Below are 17,983 nucleotides of genomic sequence, written 5' to 3' on the forward strand. Positions count from 1 at the left end.
ACAGGGCTGGGGAACTTTTTTTCTGCCAAGGACCATTTGGATATTTATAGCATCACTCATGGGCCATAGAGAATTTAAAACTTGAGCAGTAGAAGATGGTTGTAGCTTTTAATTCATCACTCCCCAAATTAAAGGTTTTAGACCTTTATATATGATAAAGGCATATAGGCGTGGCATTTTATTAATCAGCACTCAAGAATAGGACATAATACTTTCTAATGAAAGTATCTTTACTACTAAACTTGTAAAAGACTCATTGTTTAAGTGAAGCTAGAAGGCAGATAGGTCCTTAACTATGTCCAGCCCCCTGCCTCCAAGCTGAGCTAATTTTAAGCCTTTTAAGACAATGGTTGCTCTATCAGTTTTTAAAGATCTTTTCACTTTTCCTGACCTAATATTTAATCATATTTAGCTCTTTGAAATGCTTACCCTTATGTAATTGAAAATCATCTGCTATACCTTAAACAGTTTTTTTTTTTTTTTCATTTTGCTTGGTGGAGCCAAATCAACAAATGTTTATTAAGCACCTCCTGTGTGCCAGGCACTGTCCTAAGTAGGCACTGGGGATAGATACAAAGAAAGATAAAAAATAGTTGCTGCTTTTCAGGAATTCACAGTGTACTGGGGAAGAAAGCATGTGAGCAACCCAATACAAAAAAATAAGAAGAAGAAAGATAGGTTCAGGATAAATAGGAGGTAATAATAGAGGAAAGGACTTAGAAAACTTTCCTGCATACAATGGAACTTAGCTAAGACTTGAAGGGAAGCCAGAAGAACCAGCAGTCAGCTGAAAGAGAATGTTCCAGATGCAGGGGGGAAAGATGGGGAGTTATATGAAAGGAATAGAAAGAAGTTCAATGTTACTGGGTTGAAGAACATGAGGAGTTTGAGATTATTAGGAGTTGAATGTGATACGCTATATACAGAGAGGCTAGGGTTGGACAAATACATCTGGGAATCGTTTGTGTAGAGATGATTGTTGAATCCATGAAAACTGGTGAGATCACCAAGTGACATAGTATTGGGGAAAAGGGGAGACACCCACTTTTTGAGAGTGTCCTGGATGAAGATCGAGCAAAGGCGACCGAGAAGATTAAGATAAGAGAACCAATAGCAGTGTCATGAAAACCTGCAAAGAAAAGAACATTGAGGGAAAGGTGATAGACAGGGTCAAAGGTAGCAGAAAGAGCAAGAAGAATGAAAATGGAAGAAAAAACTATCAGGTTTGGCAATTAAGAGCTCACTGGTAATGGGAGAGAGCAGTTTGTTGAATGATTATGTCTGAAGCCAGACTTTAAACAATGAAGTGAGAGGAAAGGAAGGAAAGAAATCAATTGTTGGTCGTCTTTTCAAATTTAGCTATCAAAGGGAGGAGTTAATAGGATGAAAACTTTTGGCAGACAGATGTGAGAGTCTTTTGTGGATGTTAAAGACATTGGCAGTTTGTAGACATCAGAGAAGCAGCTAGTAATTAGGCAGAGACTAAAGACAAGGAAGGGTGGGGGTGAAGAGGAGAGTTGGTAGAGTGATGTGGTGGAGTCACTTGTGCATGCAGAGCAGGTGGCCTTGCCAGGGAGAATGGCTTCTTCAGGTGAAGCAGGTACAGAGAGTGGAAGGCATCTGCAAATGGCCTCAATTTTTTTTTTTCTTAGCAAAATATGAGGTAAGATTCCCATCTGAAAGGGTAGGAGTAGGGGGATCCATGGGAGATTTGAGAAGGGATGAAAAAGTTTGTAAGATTGTGAATTGAAGAGGGATATTTAAACTATTGCTTTGCTGCATTGAGATTATGTCATACATTTATGGTGGACCTCGTCAGCAAAGCTTTGTTTTTTTTTTTTTTCTCTAGCTCTGTTCAGTAGCCCAAGAATAAGAGGGAAGCTAGCAGGAGTAATCATAGGCTCAGGCTTAGTGGGTAAGATTTTCTGTAGAGTAAGGACCAGCGGTATTGAGTGAGAAGGACAAGACAGAGTTGAACCAGTTCACCATGGGGTCATGATGAAGATGGGGAACAGTTGATCACACCACTCTTAACATAAATTTACTCAACTAAAATCTTCAAACTATTTGGTCAATATTTTGTCCCAAAGAAATTTTAAAATGAATGTTTTGATTCTACTTCCCCACCCAGAGAAAGGTGATGTCTTTAGGGCAAGCTAGAAAAGCCAGAGGAAACAAGAGTACCAAATGCATCACTTTTGCAACAAGCTTTTTATTTTTATATATCTATATATATTTTTACAACTCGGACATTTTTTTAAAAATTCATATAATGCACATACATATAATTATACACACACACACACACGCACACACACACACACACACACACACACTAAGCAACACAACCCTTAGGAAGGCACTGCCAGCAGTCACATCCACCTCTGAGAGAAGGAATTCTTTTTTCATACTTTTTTTTTTTAAAGCATTTTAGACTTTAGCCCAGGTCCAAGATCTAGCTGTGCTTTCTTTAGAATTTAAACTATCCCATACTTTCATTTCATAAGTGCCACACTCTCTCTCTCTCTCTCTCTCTCTCTAGCTATGTACTACATTTGTATCTCTCTCTCTCTCTCTCTCTATATATATATATATATGTATATATATATATATTTATCTATGTAATAGTTTTCTTTATTCCCCTTAAAAATAAAATTGCCTTTCCCATTGGAAGGAGGTTTTCAGCAGCATTCATGGCAGTTGCAGCAAGAGCCATGCCTTATACCAAGGTTGTAGACATGCAGGATTAAGGGAAACCATTTTTTCCCCTTAAATTAAACCAGAAGGAGAGGAGGGTTGTTGCTGATGGTTTTTTTAAAAGTGAGGGGATGCAGTGTGAGATGTAGGGTGCAGGGAGAAGGGATATATGTATAGGTTGCTATTTTTACAGCTATAAAGACTGCATGTAGGTATACATAAAAATACATGTATATAATATATAATGTATTTATGTATAATACACACCTGTCTTCTTCAGAGGCAATTATGAAGACATATATTTAGTGGCTGAGATGAAGAGGAAGATAGCTTCTCCAAGGCCTCAAAGAGAGGTCTAAGACATGAACTTACCTGTGAAGTAATGGGGATTTGGGAATTTAGAAATTGAGGACAAGGAAGAAAAGGGTTTCTCAAGGTCTGGGCCTAGAGTTCAGCCCTCAGTTAAAAATTAAAATCCTTCTGTCCTTGCCCTGAAGTGTGTTTTTGTTGTTGTTTTCTTGCCCCTAAGTCTGTGATTCCATTGGTAGAGGGAACTTCTACCAAGGAGAATCAGCATCTGCTCTGAAGCTTACATACTCAAATGACAACCCATGTTACAAAGCCATTCTCTCAAAGCAGGGACTTGAACCCAGCCAGGTTTTCCTGACTCTAAAAGCCAGCCCACTGTCTCCCTGCTGAATGAAGTTTGCACCAGTCCAATGAACAGTACAAACCAGCAACTGGGAAGCGAAGGCCATTCTCCTCTCCCTTTGGTGAGCTGGGAAGGGGCCCTCCTCCTCACCCTGTTCTACCAGCAGCCATCCGCTGTCTAGCATGACCAGGGCAGCAGACGAGCAGCAATTTGGAACCTTAAACTTATTCCCACACTCCCTTTAAAGACAGAAAGGCACTGAGGTCAAAGGGGGGACAAGGGCCCCTGGGGTTCCCCTTTCATTCTGGGGTCACTCCAGGCATAGTGCCCAGTCTTCAGAAATGGAAGGGTAGAATTTGTGATTCCCTACCTCTCTGAGAAAGGCAGCTCTCCTGGCCGTAACACTGGAATCCCATGGAATTGGGGCCCGAGGCAGAAGATAGGGGAGGGAGCAGTGGGAGCAGCCCTGGGTTATTTGAGTCAGGGCATCTCAGGCACGAGTCTCTTCCCTACTCCCAGAGTAGGAAATTGGAGGTTGCTTGCCAAATGGTTTTCTGAAATACATTTTGGTCTCTGTCTACCTCACAGTCATCTCAGTCTCCTTTCTCAGGAACAAAAGCTTAAAATGAGAACCCTTGGGCAGGGAAAAGGCCAGTTTCACTTTGGGAGAAATATCTGAAGGATGGAAACAAATAGCATCAAATTCACATTGAGAAAATTTTTTTTCTGACAGATGTGGGTGAGGGCACACCCACTCACAAACACATATGCACCTAAGACATCACCCTCAGTATCATGTGTTAGAGGGGCTCACACAACCACAATGGAAAACCCCCAACCTAAGCCAGTCAAGGTTTCTTAGCAGGACCAGCGACTTTAGGAGGCATCTTTGAGCCTGACTTATAGGCACCTGTAACTGGGGGAGAGATAGTACTAGCTAATACACTCTTCCTCCTCCCTATTAATCCCCTTCCTCCCTTGCTTCTGGTGTGAGCCTGCTAAGTCTCCAGAAATGAACATTCAGCTCTTTTATTATGGGACTCAATAAATAAAGCTGTTCGATATGAGAAGGGAGGGAAGAGAACAACAGAAGTCCAAGAAGGAATATGAATCTCTTTAGAATCATTTTCCTTTGTTTTTCCCATATCTGCCTTTGCCAACCAGAATGATGGGTCCTGGATTGATGATGCATCAAGGCAGCTGTTGGGTTTCTGAAAGGCCTGTAGTTTGATAGAGTAAGAGAAAGATTCTCTTAAAATACCGGTACTGCTTTCACAGCAGTATCTCTGGGGGTCGAGGGGTGGGTGACACTGGAAGGGGCGAGAGGAAAAGTCCCATGACAAAACACATTGGAGAAGTTACTGCCCCATCTGGAACAACTTGAGGGGTGAATGCCCAGCCAGATGGGTCCTGAGGAAAGTGTCTGTTGCAAAATAAGAATGCAAATCCGTTCTCCTGTGGAGCTGTTCCAGGACGAGGGAGGAAGGATAGGCAGGGTTAGCCAGGTTTACCCTGGGCATCTCTCAAGAGTTCTTCCATTCTTTGCTTGAACTTATCATACTTCCTCTGTACTTGTTGGATTTTGTCCTGTTCTTCCTTTTCCAGGATGGTTAAGAAGTTCTGGAGTTCAGGGATGGAGAAGGCATCCCACTGTGGAGAGGGGAAGGGTCACAATAGATTAGCCACTGGGTTCAGAACTGCCTTGGTGTCTTGAAGCCCATTCCCTTCCTGTTTCTATTCTAGTCTGAAAACAACAATGCTCAAATTATTTTCCCCCGCCCATGCCCCACCTGCCACTTTGGAGCAAAAGCAATCAAAAAATCCTTTAACAAATCATCAAAAATTACTGGGAAAAAATGGTATTTCTTTCAATGGGATCAAACAGGTGAGACAACACAATCCACCCACAACCAACCCAGTAGGCTTCAAAGACAAGGTACATAGACAAAGGACATAGTGATAATGTCTGACCTACCTCTACCTCTCCTGTCTCGTTCTCTTTCAGCACAAAACTAAGGATATCCGTGTCAGGGCCAGCCAGCAGGCGAAGGTACAGGGGACAGTCAGTGATGGAGAGCTTCTGGAACAGCACTAAAAAGCAGGAAGAGAATGGATGGAGGGTCCCTCATCTCAGAGAGTTTTGAAAAGCAGGGGTCCATCAAGAGGTGTTTAGCTGCTGAGGGCAATGAGGGAAGACCACCCCACATTGTTAAGGGATTATCTAGTTCAATCTCATTTTTCAGAGAAGGAATTTAAGGCTCAGAGAGATGAAAGTGATTTCCTTTAAGTCACATAGTCAATCTATGACAGAACCAGCTTGAGATCCAAGGCTTTGACTCCCATCTCAGTGTACTCTTTATACTGTGCTGCCAACTTTGTTAAAGACCCAGAGAACTAAAACTGAGCATGGGCCTATAAGACTAAGGATACAAACTTTTCAGCAGTGTTAAGTCCCAGGATGCTCCTTAATAATGACATTCTATATCAAATTGCTTACTATTTCATGGAGAAAGAGAGACGTTTGGTACTCAAAATTTTTTTAAAAGTATGTTAAAAATTGTTTTTACATATAATTGAGTAAAAAATAAAATATTAAAAACATAACTATATGTAGAGAAACTTTCCATGCAATGGAAAGAACAGCAATTCTGGAGTCGGTGGACATGGGTTATTATTTTGAGTAAGTAATTTAATGCCTCTGTGCTTCAGTTTCCTCATCTGTAAAATTAGAAGCTTGAACAAGATAAACTCTGAGGTCCCTCCTGGTTCTAGTTTTGTGTTGGCATGGGAACTTCTTCCACCTCTAGATGTCATAGTAGTTCACAGTTTATAATATTAAGAGGATAAGAAAATGACATTAATAAATGTCACAGATGGAATTCAAATCTTCCTCACTCCCAAATTTGGCACTCTAGGTAACACTCCATGTTGTTTCTAATGATGAGAGAATATAGACCAATATGACTTTATGGATGTCCATAGCTTAGAATGTACATTCCCGACTTCTATATCCTATTCAGACAGGGAGGGTCCAAATCCACTACATAGATTAGAAAATTTGGGTCCAGAGAAAGATAGGCGTTGGAAGTCACTAGCTGAGTGTAATCTGGAATAAGAATCCATGTGTTGGAGCAGCTAGGTGGTGCAGTGGAGAGAGCACCATCCCTGAAGTCAGGAGGACCCGAGTTCAAATATGACCTCAGATACTTCCTAGCTGTGTGATCCTGGGCAAGTCACTTAACCCCAATTGCCTCAGCAAAAAAATAAAAAAATAAAAAAACATCCATGTGCCTCCCGCTCCTAGGCTCATGTTGACAGGTTTAATTGGGTGTTGACTTTACCAAAGATTTGAATATTTTAGGGCAAGCTAATTTGCCCAGAGAACATTTGAGAGCCTGAGGGGATATGGATGAAACACTTCAATGTTGGTCTGGTAAGCATTTAAGACTCTTCTCTCAATCTGGGTCTGAGATTAGACAAGAGGTATTAGAGAAATTTTAGAATAAACAAGGAGGATCATTAAATCTATTTTCATACCAGAAAATTACCACGTAGAGTTTATGTTTACAAAGCAAGTGAAGGTCTGCAGTGAGCTTCACAACAACTTTAGAAGAAAGGTAATATTATCAAGAAATTGATCCTCAGTTATGAAGTGACTTTCCTGGGAACACACAGCTAGTCAGTGTTTTTGAGGGGAATTCAAATTCAGGGCTTTTGGATTCCAAGGTTTAATTTGCAAAGCATGTCGGGGAGGGTCCTTCCTCCTACCTTGTCCGTCCTTGTGCGTCCGCTTAAACAGAGCAAACTTCTGAGGATTGTCCACCACCATGAACTTCTTGAGTAGCCCCTGGATGACTTCACTGACCGTAGTGGTGCTGCTAATATGCAGCTGCTTGATGGCGTCCAAGGGCAAGTAGAAGGATGTCCTCTTGTCCGTGGTGGCTGCCAGGTTCACCTCTCTGACGGCGTCATAGATGGAGCGGGGCCGGATCCCAGCCGGCACCGTCACCGGCCTCCGGAGCTTCAGATGCACTTTAATGAATCCTGTATAGGTGCCATCGTCACTCTGCCCCACAAAAGCATTAGGTGGAGGAAGGAGAGAAGTTGGTACATGTGGGTCAGTATTCCTCAGTGACCAGACTTCCCCGGGGGTGGGTGCCTTCAGGGTGGGGCACACCTGAGAGCTGTGGGTGGGGTCGGTGGGGCTCCCAGGGCCTGCCAGACTTCATCTGGGAAGGGCATAAATATTGAAAAGTGACCCCACTTTCTGAACCAGGCACTTTCTCTGGTCTTCCCCTTGCCTCTTTTAGTTTTGAAGGAGAGGATACGGGCTCTTTCCTAATAAGCCAGGTCAGATTCTCAAACCACAGAGCAATGTTTCAGGGAAATATCCCTTGCGATCCCTAAGTGTCTTTTAAAGCTCAGCACAAATACAATCACTTATGTGAGGTTTTTCTCAATCCTCCCTCTCCCAATTGCCAATGCCTCTCCCCCATATTGTAAAATTAATGTTTATTTTTATGTGCTAATATTTGTGCACGTTTCCCCCTTCCCTTAAAATGTAAGCTCTTCAAGGAAGGGGCTGTATCAGATTTTTATTATTTTTATATACACAGCATCAAGTACAGTGCCTGATGTGCAGTAAGTGTTTGTAGACTGATTGATGGTAATTGCTCCCCCTCCTCAAATCCTGACTACAGGCCACCGGGTCTCTCTAGGTCATCAGACAAATGCCATGCTGCCTTCAAAAGAACCTGCACCAATGAGAAGCAGCTTCTGAACTGTGGCTCTTCAGATTTGCACAAGGCAGCCTCCCTGGGCCTCAGGTGTCACAATCGGGGTCAGTTACCTGGAATTTCCTTCTACATCCTGCTCCCAAAATCTGGGGCCCAAAGGAGAGGTTCAACTCAGGTAAATGAACTACCAGGCTGTGAGAGACAACATGGCACAGCCAAGGCAAAGAGCACAGGTTTTGGAGGGCTTTAATCCCAGTTCTACTAACCACCTAAGTCAGCTCCTCATCTCTCAGGATCTCAGTTTCCTCATCTGAAAAATGATGGAACTGGACCAAATGAGCGCTCTGGAGCCTGTGATTCTATAACTCGGTCACTAGGCTACGCTGTTCCTCCATCTCTTCCTCCTCTCTGAACACCATCAGGGTCCACTGCAGCTCCATCACCAGCAGAAGGGCAGGACCCACCAGCCCGTCCCCCAAAACGTGCAATGCCCCAGAGTGCCCAACCTGTAGTCAATGTTCAACTACCATCTAAGCAACCGATTCAGGATCTTAGAATTTGATGCTTAGAGATCATCCTGGTCCAGCCCATTCCTTTTACAGATGAGGAAACTTGAGGATCAGAGTGATGAGGCTCAATCAGGGCCTCTCGACTTACCAGCTTCATGCCCAGACAATTTTTCTCCTTGCTATTGTAGTTATCAATTTTCTGTTTGATTTCCTTAAGCGTGGGGACATGAGGCTTCTCCTCTTCCACAGGTTTGCAGACATTCTGAAAGAAGATGGTGGCGGAATTATTCCAGGGTGATGGTGGGGGGAACAACAACACATCCAAGGTTGGAGGCAGAGCCCCTGGCTTTGAATACCAATTCTCCTATTTACTCACATGAGGACTTTAGTCAAGTCATCCCATTTGTCTGCCCATCCACCTTCCAGCAGCTTCTAAAGTCTGCTTTTGTGTGGGGAAGCCCACAGTAAGCACTGCATAAATGCATTAAGAAAAAAATAACCTCAGTGTGTTTGGAACACATGGTAGGTACTTCATAAATGTACCTCTCTGACTCTTTGTTTTCTCATCTATAAAATAGCCAGATTTTTTCTAAGGTCCTTTTAGATATACATGATCTTGCACAAATACTTACTTTACACCTGATCTTCAACCCTGGAGATAACCAAATGATAAAAATTCCCCCAAATTTTGAACTTCTTTGTAATTCTGGATGTCACTGATATAAGCTCCTGCTGGGTCTTTTTTTTTTTTTTTTTTAAATCTCTGGCTAATTGGATACTAAGCACATAGTAAATGTTTAATAAAAGCTTATTGATTGGCCCAAGAGTTTAAGGAGATCTAGTATGTGGGCGCTGCCCTGATTTCTGAAGCTCCTCTCACCACTGTCTCTATCCTTATACAGGCTTAAGACTCAATCCCTAAGTCTTGATTCTATATGCTATTACTTGGAGGCTCTTCCCCTGAAAATAGGAGCCTCTGTAAAATATAACATCAGGTTATTCCCTGCCCATTTTGCAGGAAGGAAGGAAATAAGTATTCATTAAGCACCTACTAAGTACCAGACTAAGTATTAAGTATTTTACAAGTGTTATCTCATTTAATTTCCACAACTCTTGAGAGTTAGGTATTTATTGTTATCACCTCCGTTATATAGTTGAGGAAACTGAGGCAGACAGAGCTTAAGTGACTTATTCAGACTCAAGTATTGGAGGCTGGATCTGGACTTGTTTTCCTGGTTCTAAACCTAGTGTTCTACTTACTGTACCATCAAACTGCCTTCACAGAAATGAGTTGAACAAGCTTGAACAAACTTATGGTCCCACAGTATATACAGTTTTATTAGGGATCATTTTATAGCCTAAAGTACTGGCCTCCTACTTAATCAGGGACGTGGCTATTTGTAATCCCAGGGCCATCAAATGCTGATGTCCAATAGATGAAGTGTAGGCATCCAGCCAAAGGGTTGGCAGTAGAATTATAACCAGGGTAAAGCAATTAGGCCTTTAGCCAAGGGTGTTGAAGTTTGGAGGATCTTGAAGTTTAGAGGATCCTGAGAGCACTTACATACCTACAGCAGCATGAGTTAGAACAGTTAACAAGTTAGCATCTAGCTAGCAAGAACAATTAGTTAAAAGGACAAGTTGCCCCATAATAGCTAACATTTCTATAAGATATATCAGGCATTGTGCTAAGGACTTTACAATTATCTTATTTGAATCTCACAACAACCTGGGAGGTAAGTGTTATTATTATCTGTTAATAGTTAAGGAAACCAATATCGACAGAGTTAAGTGCCTTGCCTAGGATCACACAGCTCATAAGTATCCAGGGCCAGATTTAAATTCAAGTCTTCCTGACCTCAGACCTGGCACTCTACCCACTGTACCACCTAGTTGTCATCCAGGGCAAACTTCATCCCTTTAAGTTTCCACGAGCAAAGGCTGAATCCTGAGGTCTCTGTTCTCCCTCTTTACCACCATGATGGAATTTGTTTTTTAAAAGTTGATGGGAAGTTGCTTTTTGGGCTACTTGGCTATTTGATTTTGTGAAGCTTATCTAGGAATAAAGATGCTGGTTATGGCTCTGCTTAGTAAGCAGCCACCTTTCCGCTTCCTCTCCTGTGCAGTTCAGACTGTCCACTCAAAGGGTCACCACTGCCCCTGCTCCCAGAGGCCAGAAGCTAACAGCGAAGGCCCACAGGCAGTCAGCATATTTTCCAGAAGCCCCCATCCTCCCACCTCCAGCAAATTAGATTGGAGGCCAGAGCTTAAGTGGATGAAATTCCCCAGACCCCCTTCCAAAGAGCCCTGGCTTCTATGTCTGAAAATGCACTCTGGACCTAGATCGAACACTCAGCCCAACACAGTGAGATAATTAATCATGAATATTGGAGAGCTATGGTTAGGCCTAGAGGTGCTATGCTCACACATTAATGCAACTCAGCATTATACACTTAAAGCTACATAAGGGACCTCAGAGATCACTGAGTCCAACCCACCTCATGAGGAGACTGTGGCCCAGAGAAGGTCAGCAACTCACTTGAGTTCCCACAGAGGTAGAAGGTAAGCACCAGAAATGAGATTGAACCCAGACCCATAACTAGGTGGTGTGGTAGAGTGCAGAGTCCAGAGTCAGAAAGATCTGAATTCAAATCCAGACCTAAATATTTATTAGTTGTGTTATCCTATACAAGTCACTTAACCCTGTCTGCCTCAGTTTCCTCATCTGTAAAATGAACAGAAGGAGATGGCTAACAATCCAATATCTTTGCCAAGAAAACCCCAAAGGAGTCATGGAGAATTGGACACAATTTAAAAAAATGAATAAATAACTTCTGGCTCGAGAGTCAAATGTTCTTCCCTTGGCATCACACTGCTTTCTTCTACAGATATTGAATGAGAGTTATGGGGGAGTACAAAGAAGATCCAAGGGCTGTATATAGGGCTTATCCAGGTTTTTATCATCCTCCTTAATAACAATAACAAGTGATATTTTTAGAGCACTGAGAAGCTGACTAAGCATTTCTCTGGGAACAAGTCAGTAAGATTAGTAAAGTAAAAATGTTCACCCCCATTTTACGTATAAAGAAACAGAGGCTCAGAGAGATAAAATGATCTATTCTTATTGACATAGAGAGTAAATGTTTACAATCTAATAAGGGAGAAGGAAGATGTGAAAAAAACCCACTAATATGACTCTTTATTAAAATCTGAAAGGAGACTTCTAGACCTCCTTTCCCTAGGTTGTAGGATAGAATGATGGTAATGGCAAGGGTGATGGCAGAGGAGGAAGAGGCGATAGTAATGATAATAATCACTCACACTTATAGAGTGCCTGCTATATGCTAAGCACTTCTAAGCACTTTATAAATATCTCATTTGATACAAGAACCCTGGGAGGTAGTGGATATTCTCTTGGATCAAGAGATCTGGGTTCAAATCTCCCTGCTGACAGACTTTCTATCTATGGCTTTGAGTGAGTTAAGTACACCCCTTCCTATTCTAAATATTATGATTCAAACCTAGGCTCCTGATGTCAGGCACAAGGATAGATCTCACTTGTCCCAGTGCCTTGGACATAGCAAATATTAAGTTCTTGTTGAATGGATAATAGAAAGATTTGGAAGGTTGTGAACTGAGGGGGAATGGGAAGGTAGGAAAGGGATTGATGCCTTTCTAATGCTGTCCGTTATATTCAGGCAGAACCAGTGCACAGGATGTGAACAAGACCTCATATCACAGGGTCTCCAAGCAACAACGGCCAGTATGTCCCTGCTTGCTAATGCTTTTTTAATTCAATTTTATTTTATTTTTGGTTCCTGCTTGACTTTCTATGTCTTTACTGTTGTCTTTCCTCCCTCCTATCCTTTTCTTCTTATAGGTAGCAGGATTGGCCATACCCCTCTTCTTTTATTTCAGAAATAAACCAAGATCTTGTTTCAGCTGTTAAGATTTACTTTACAGATGAGAAGAATGAGACCCACAGAGGTGATTCTCCCAGACTGAGCAGCACAAAATAAAGCCTCAATACAAACTCTCATAGAAAAAGAGCTCATTACTCATTTCCCTGCTTTTCTGATCACATACTGTGGGCCCAAGGTAGAGGAAGTATCCACGTTGGGGAGAAAGTAGTACTGACGTCAGAAGGCTTCTGGGACAAACCCAAAGAGATGCCCACAACAGAACCTGTCTCTCTTGTCCATACTTTTAGCCAGGCTGATTGGTGAGGTCTCACCAATGTGGATGACAAAAGGTCATTTCTTCTTCCTACTCCCCAAACCTCCTCAGAACTGATAAATGTCACCAATCAGAGATGCTTGTGTGACTGCCCAATCTTGAAACGGGCTCCCACCCATCTTTCACACCAGTGTGCCCTCTATCTGCTCTCCTCTCTCTCTCTCTATATATATATCATACACTTCCTTCCTAGCAAAAGCCAGTCTAGTCATCTGATGTTTAGTTCACTCACAGATTAGTTCATGATAGACAGATGAGTTGATATACCTGGGAATGTCTAAAGTTAGAAAGAAGACTGAGGAAAGGATGGGATGGAGATAGGGCTAGCTTTGGGCTGTCAAGAAGACATTTCCTTTCTTGAAGACAGAACCTGGAATAATGAATGGGGTGAGGGAAGAAGGGAAACCAGTTTGGGCTTGATAAAGTGACTTGTTCAGGATCACACAGCTAGAAAGTGTCTGGGCTCATACTTGAACCCAGGTCCTTCTCCTTCCGGGCTCAGCACTCACTCTACTGTGCAACCTAGCTGCCCTTCATCCTTCTGAAAGGCTGGGAAATAGGCTGAGTTTGTTCCTCTTCCATAACAGAAGACAAAACTATGGCCCTCTCAGAGTCCCTCTTCTGACCCCATTATCACTCTGACACTGTATCGAGGATAAAATAATAATGATAACAATTCTCATTTCTTATGGTGCTATAGCCTCACGATGTATCCAATATCTTTTCACTGTATCCCTGAGAAGAAAGTAGAACAGAGGAAAACAACAGAGAGATTTAATAACATGCACCAAACACACACACACACACACACACACACACACACACACACACACACACACCCCTAAGGGGAGGGGAAAGGGAAGAATTGGTAACTTGCTAGTGGTTCTCTTGTAAAACCACTTCCCAGAGATATTGGAACAACTTGCAAATCACCTAAAGTAGAAATTCTGTTTTTTTTTGTTGTTGTTGTTGTTCTCAGTATCCCTTTATATTCTTAAAAAATTACTGAAGGCTCTCAGAGAGCTTTTGTTTGTGTTGCATATATTTATTAAAAATGAAAAAATCTTAGTATAATTGTGAAATCATTTTCACTTCACAAACCTCATGAAAGGTTCTTGGGGACCCCAAAGAGTCTCCAGACCCCAGAATCACTGAGCTGTATGACTGGGAAGTGGAAGAAAGCCAATAGAGTTGGGATAGGACAAAAAGTGCACTAGACTCATCACATAATAAGTTTTTTAGTTTAGCAAATGGGCTGAGAGCTAAAGTTCACAAAAAGTTAGAATTTGATAGGCTAGAGGGATGGGCAGTTAGGTGACATAGAGCGTCAGGCCTGGACTAAGTTCAAATCTGACCTCAGACACTTGTTAGCTGCATGATCTTAGGCAACTCATTTAACTTTGCCTCAGTTTCCTTCCTCTGTAAAATAAGCTGGAGAAAGAAATGGTAAACTAGTTCAGTAGCTGTGACAAGAAACAAGTGAAAAATAGCCAAAAAAATAATAGAAGGGATGGCAATAGGAAATTAATAAAAAAAGAAAAGCAGGCTATGATAAAAATAGCTCACTTTTGTAGAGCTTTACAGATTACAATGAGCTACTTCTACCATGAGGTAGATTGTGTTAAGTATTAGTCCCATTTTTTTGATAAGTAAATTGATTCCCAGAGAGGCTTGGGACTGTTGTGAAGGTCACACAGCTAATAACAACGTGAAATCGGGTTTTCTGACTTCAAGTAAATGGATTTCCACTCAGAAGAATAAATATTCTTATTTCCATTTTATGGAATCCATGGTTAGAAAACTGGATCCAACTCAGGACTTCTGACTTTAGAATCTGACACAGTAGAAGGCAGGAATCTTGTCTTGTGTTATGAAAGAGGAAATAAGCTCAGCCTATTTGCCCAGCCTTCCAGAAGGATGGATGGCAGTGAGGTGAAACACTGAGCCTGGAGGAGGACCTGGGTTCAAGTGTGACCTCAGAGACTTACTAGCTCTGTGACCCTGGGCAAGTCACTTTATCCTGTTTGCCTCAGTCTCCTCATCTGTCAAATGAGCTGGAGAAGGAAATGGCAAACTATTCCAGTATCTCTACCAAGAAAACCCCATTTGCCTTTTCTTTATCCCACCCTTCTCCCTTTCCAACTTCCCTTAATCCCAGTACATGTGATATAAAATGAATTTAGAAATGTAATTAGTTTTTTTTAACTACACAGAAGCAAATAGAGGAAATTCATAAAGGGATGTAGAAAAGCACATTAATTCTATGTTAAATTTAACAAATACTTTAAAAGTCAAACTGCATATAATAGAAATTTGTGGTTTCAGTTAAAAAAAAAAAAACAAGAAAATCTCTCTAACGGTTGCTTTTCTGAGAGACAGTGGAGGAAGAATGCTTCACTTGGGGGTCAGAAAATCTGAGTAAGAATCCTAGATCTGATGTTTAGCAGATATGTGACTGCTCAATTTCCTTATCAGTACAAAAGGGTTTGCCAATATTTGTACTACCTACCTTGAAGAGATATTATAAAGAAAGCACTTTGTAAACCTTAGGGCTAATGTTAGAAATAGAAGAAGTTCTTACTTCTCCTGTGCATTTGAAAACTAGCTTGGTAGGGTGTGCCAGAGCTGCTCTCCACTGGTAGAGTTTTAGAGAAGCTGGGGTCACTTGGTGACACCATAAGGCAACAGAGGAAGGAATAAAAGAATTGAAATGAGAAATGTTATTTATAAGATTGGGTTAAATCTTTACATTCCAAAAGTACTCTGGAGCATCTTGAATCACAAAATGAGCTTTCTGGAAAGGATACCTCAAGTCCCTGGGTTCCAAAGGTCAAAGCTTATATTCACACCCTGAAGCCAGAGCTTCCCCCATTTTGGTTTTCTTTTCCTGTTCCTCTTTTTCCTATGAGATAAACTCTCATGTCCTCTCCCTCTCTCTTCCCTCTACCCTAACCACTGCCTCAAACTAAGGGAAGTGACACAAGACCTGTATGTCATCTCAGAGACCACATCATCTCTGGACTGAGATATCCTGGAAACAATTGACTTTCTGTTGCCATGATGTCAGTTCTCAACCTAATGAGGAGAAGAGAGAAGGAATTCTGTGCTGGATTTCATGGTTGAAGAAGGATATCAATAAGCTGGATATCATTCAGAGGACACATCAAGATGATGGAAGATCCAGTCAATCAGTAAATTTATGAGCCACCCACTCAGAAACAACACTACAGAGCCACAAATACTTTGATGACATGCACTATATGTCAGATACAGTGCTAAGCTAAGAATACAGTGCCAGAAACAGTCAAAGAAAAGTAAAGACAGTCCTACTTCTCAGGAGCTCACAGTCTCATGGGGAAGTTCTTGGTATGGAAGGATGAGTTGGAAGAAGTAAAGGTGTTTGATCTGGAAAGAGACTCAAATGGGACCTGATAGTTGTCTTCAAATATTGTGTAAAAGAAGAATTAGTCTGGTTCTGTGCAGCCCCAGAAGATAGAACTAGGGATGAATGGTAGTAGTGTCAAAGAGAAATGTATTTTAGAATTAGACAATAGCATCCTCCTAGCTCGTGGAAATACAAAGTAGTGTCTTCACTCTAGATCTTTGTGATATTGCTCTCTCCTCCTAACTGGGGGATCCCATTTGGATCATGAACCCACTTTGAGGGTTTTTTTGGCAAAGATACTGGAGTGATTTGCCATTCCCTTCTCTAGCTCATTTGACAGATGAGAAAATTGAGGCAAATAGGCTGAAGTGACTTGCCCACATTCCTAAAAGGGTCTGAGGCCAGATTTAAACTCAGGAAAATGAGTCTTCCTGACCCAGGTCTGGTGCCGTATCTACTGTGCCACCTGGTTGCCCTAGTAAAGTCTGGCTTTCTATTATTTCCTGGATCAAATATAAAATTCTCTGACTTTTAAAGCTCTTTGTGACTCAGCCCCTTCCTACCTTTCCAGTCTTTTTATACCTTACTCTCCCCTCTATATACTCTGCTATTTAGTGACCCTGGCTTACTTGCCATTCCTGCCATAGGACACTCCATCTCCAGACTCCTAGCATTTTTCCTAGCTGTTCCCCATGCCTACAATTTCTCCCTCCTCATCTCTGCTTCCTACTTTCTCTGATTTTCTTTAATTCTCAGCTAAAGTCCCATCTTTTGCTTCAAGCTTTCCCTTTCTTCCTTAATCTTAATGCTTTATGTCCTGAGATTACTCTCAATTTATTTACCCTGCTGCACATAGTTGTTTGTATATTGAGGCAGTTAGGTGGTATAGTAGTTAGGACCTAAGATGAGGAAAACCTGAATTCAAATTAAGTATCAGACACTTATAAGCTGAATGACCCTTAACTCTGTCTGCCTTAATTTCCTCATCTATAAAATGAGCTGGAGAAGGAAATGGCAAACCAATCCAGTATCTCTGCCAAGAAAGCCCCACATAGGATGACAAAGAGTCGAACATAACTGAAAAATGATTCAACAATAACAAAGTATTTGCATATTGTCTCCCATTAGACTGAACTTTTTGTAAGCCATGTTTTTGCCTTTTTTTGCATCCCCAGTGTTTAGCAGAGTCTAGCACATAGTAGGTACTTCATAAATGCCAATTAGCTATGTTTTCCTCTTCGTTGGAGACTTTAGGCAGAGGCTTGTCTATCCACTCACAGAGACATTCTTACAGAAGAAATTTCTTTTCAATTATGAGTTGGACTAAATGGAAGCTGAGGTTCTTTCCAAGTTGCAGCTATCACTCTTCTTCCTTACATACCTGTCCATACACTTACATCAGGCTCCCATTCTCTCACTACCTGAAGTGACTATGGGACAAGTCCACCTCTGATGCTTGTGTGAGATGAACCTCCTGAAGCAAGTCAGTCAATTCCCCAGCTTTCAGAATCTCTGACCATGGCTGCTCTGCCCTTCCATTTTAGCCCTCTGAACAAAGTACAGTTTTTTTCCCACAGGTAAGTAATACCTGAATACAGGGGACCCAGCTCTGCTTATAAGATGTTAGTCCAGAGAGATCCCAGGATCCAGCTGTTTGACACTAAGGAGTCACTGATCATTCATGAGCCTTAGGGTGCTGGGCCTGCAGTAAGAAGGTTCATGAGTTCAAATTCCACTTCAGATACTTATTAGTGGTATGATCCTGGGT

At 41.7% G+C, this 17,983-nt stretch overlaps 1 protein-coding gene across 2 annotated transcripts in view; it reads right to left on the reverse strand.

The window, feature by feature from the left end:
- Positions 1-2,192: 2,192 nt before the first annotated feature.
- RASSF5 (Ras association domain family member 5) overlaps positions 2,193-17,983 on the reverse strand; it is a 109,311-nt gene continuing 93,520 nt past the window's right edge. For both annotated transcript variants that reach the window (XM_051998508.1, XM_051998509.1), the window contains 4 exons: positions 8,743-8,856; positions 7,118-7,415; positions 5,325-5,440; positions 2,193-4,999 (listed from right to left, as the gene is read on the reverse strand). In XM_051998508.1, coding sequence (XP_051854468.1) covers positions 4,847-4,999; positions 5,325-5,440; positions 7,118-7,415; positions 8,743-8,856 — 681 coding nt within the window. In that variant the 3' untranslated portion in view covers positions 2,193-4,846. The remainder of the gene's footprint in view (positions 5,000-5,324; positions 5,441-7,117; positions 7,416-8,742; positions 8,857-17,983) is intronic.

The sequence above is a fragment of the Antechinus flavipes genome, chromosome 4, assembly GCF_016432865.1.
Source record: "Antechinus flavipes isolate AdamAnt ecotype Samford, QLD, Australia chromosome 4, AdamAnt_v2, whole genome shotgun sequence".
Lineage (NCBI taxonomy): Eukaryota > Metazoa > Chordata > Mammalia > Dasyuromorphia > Dasyuridae > Antechinus > Antechinus flavipes.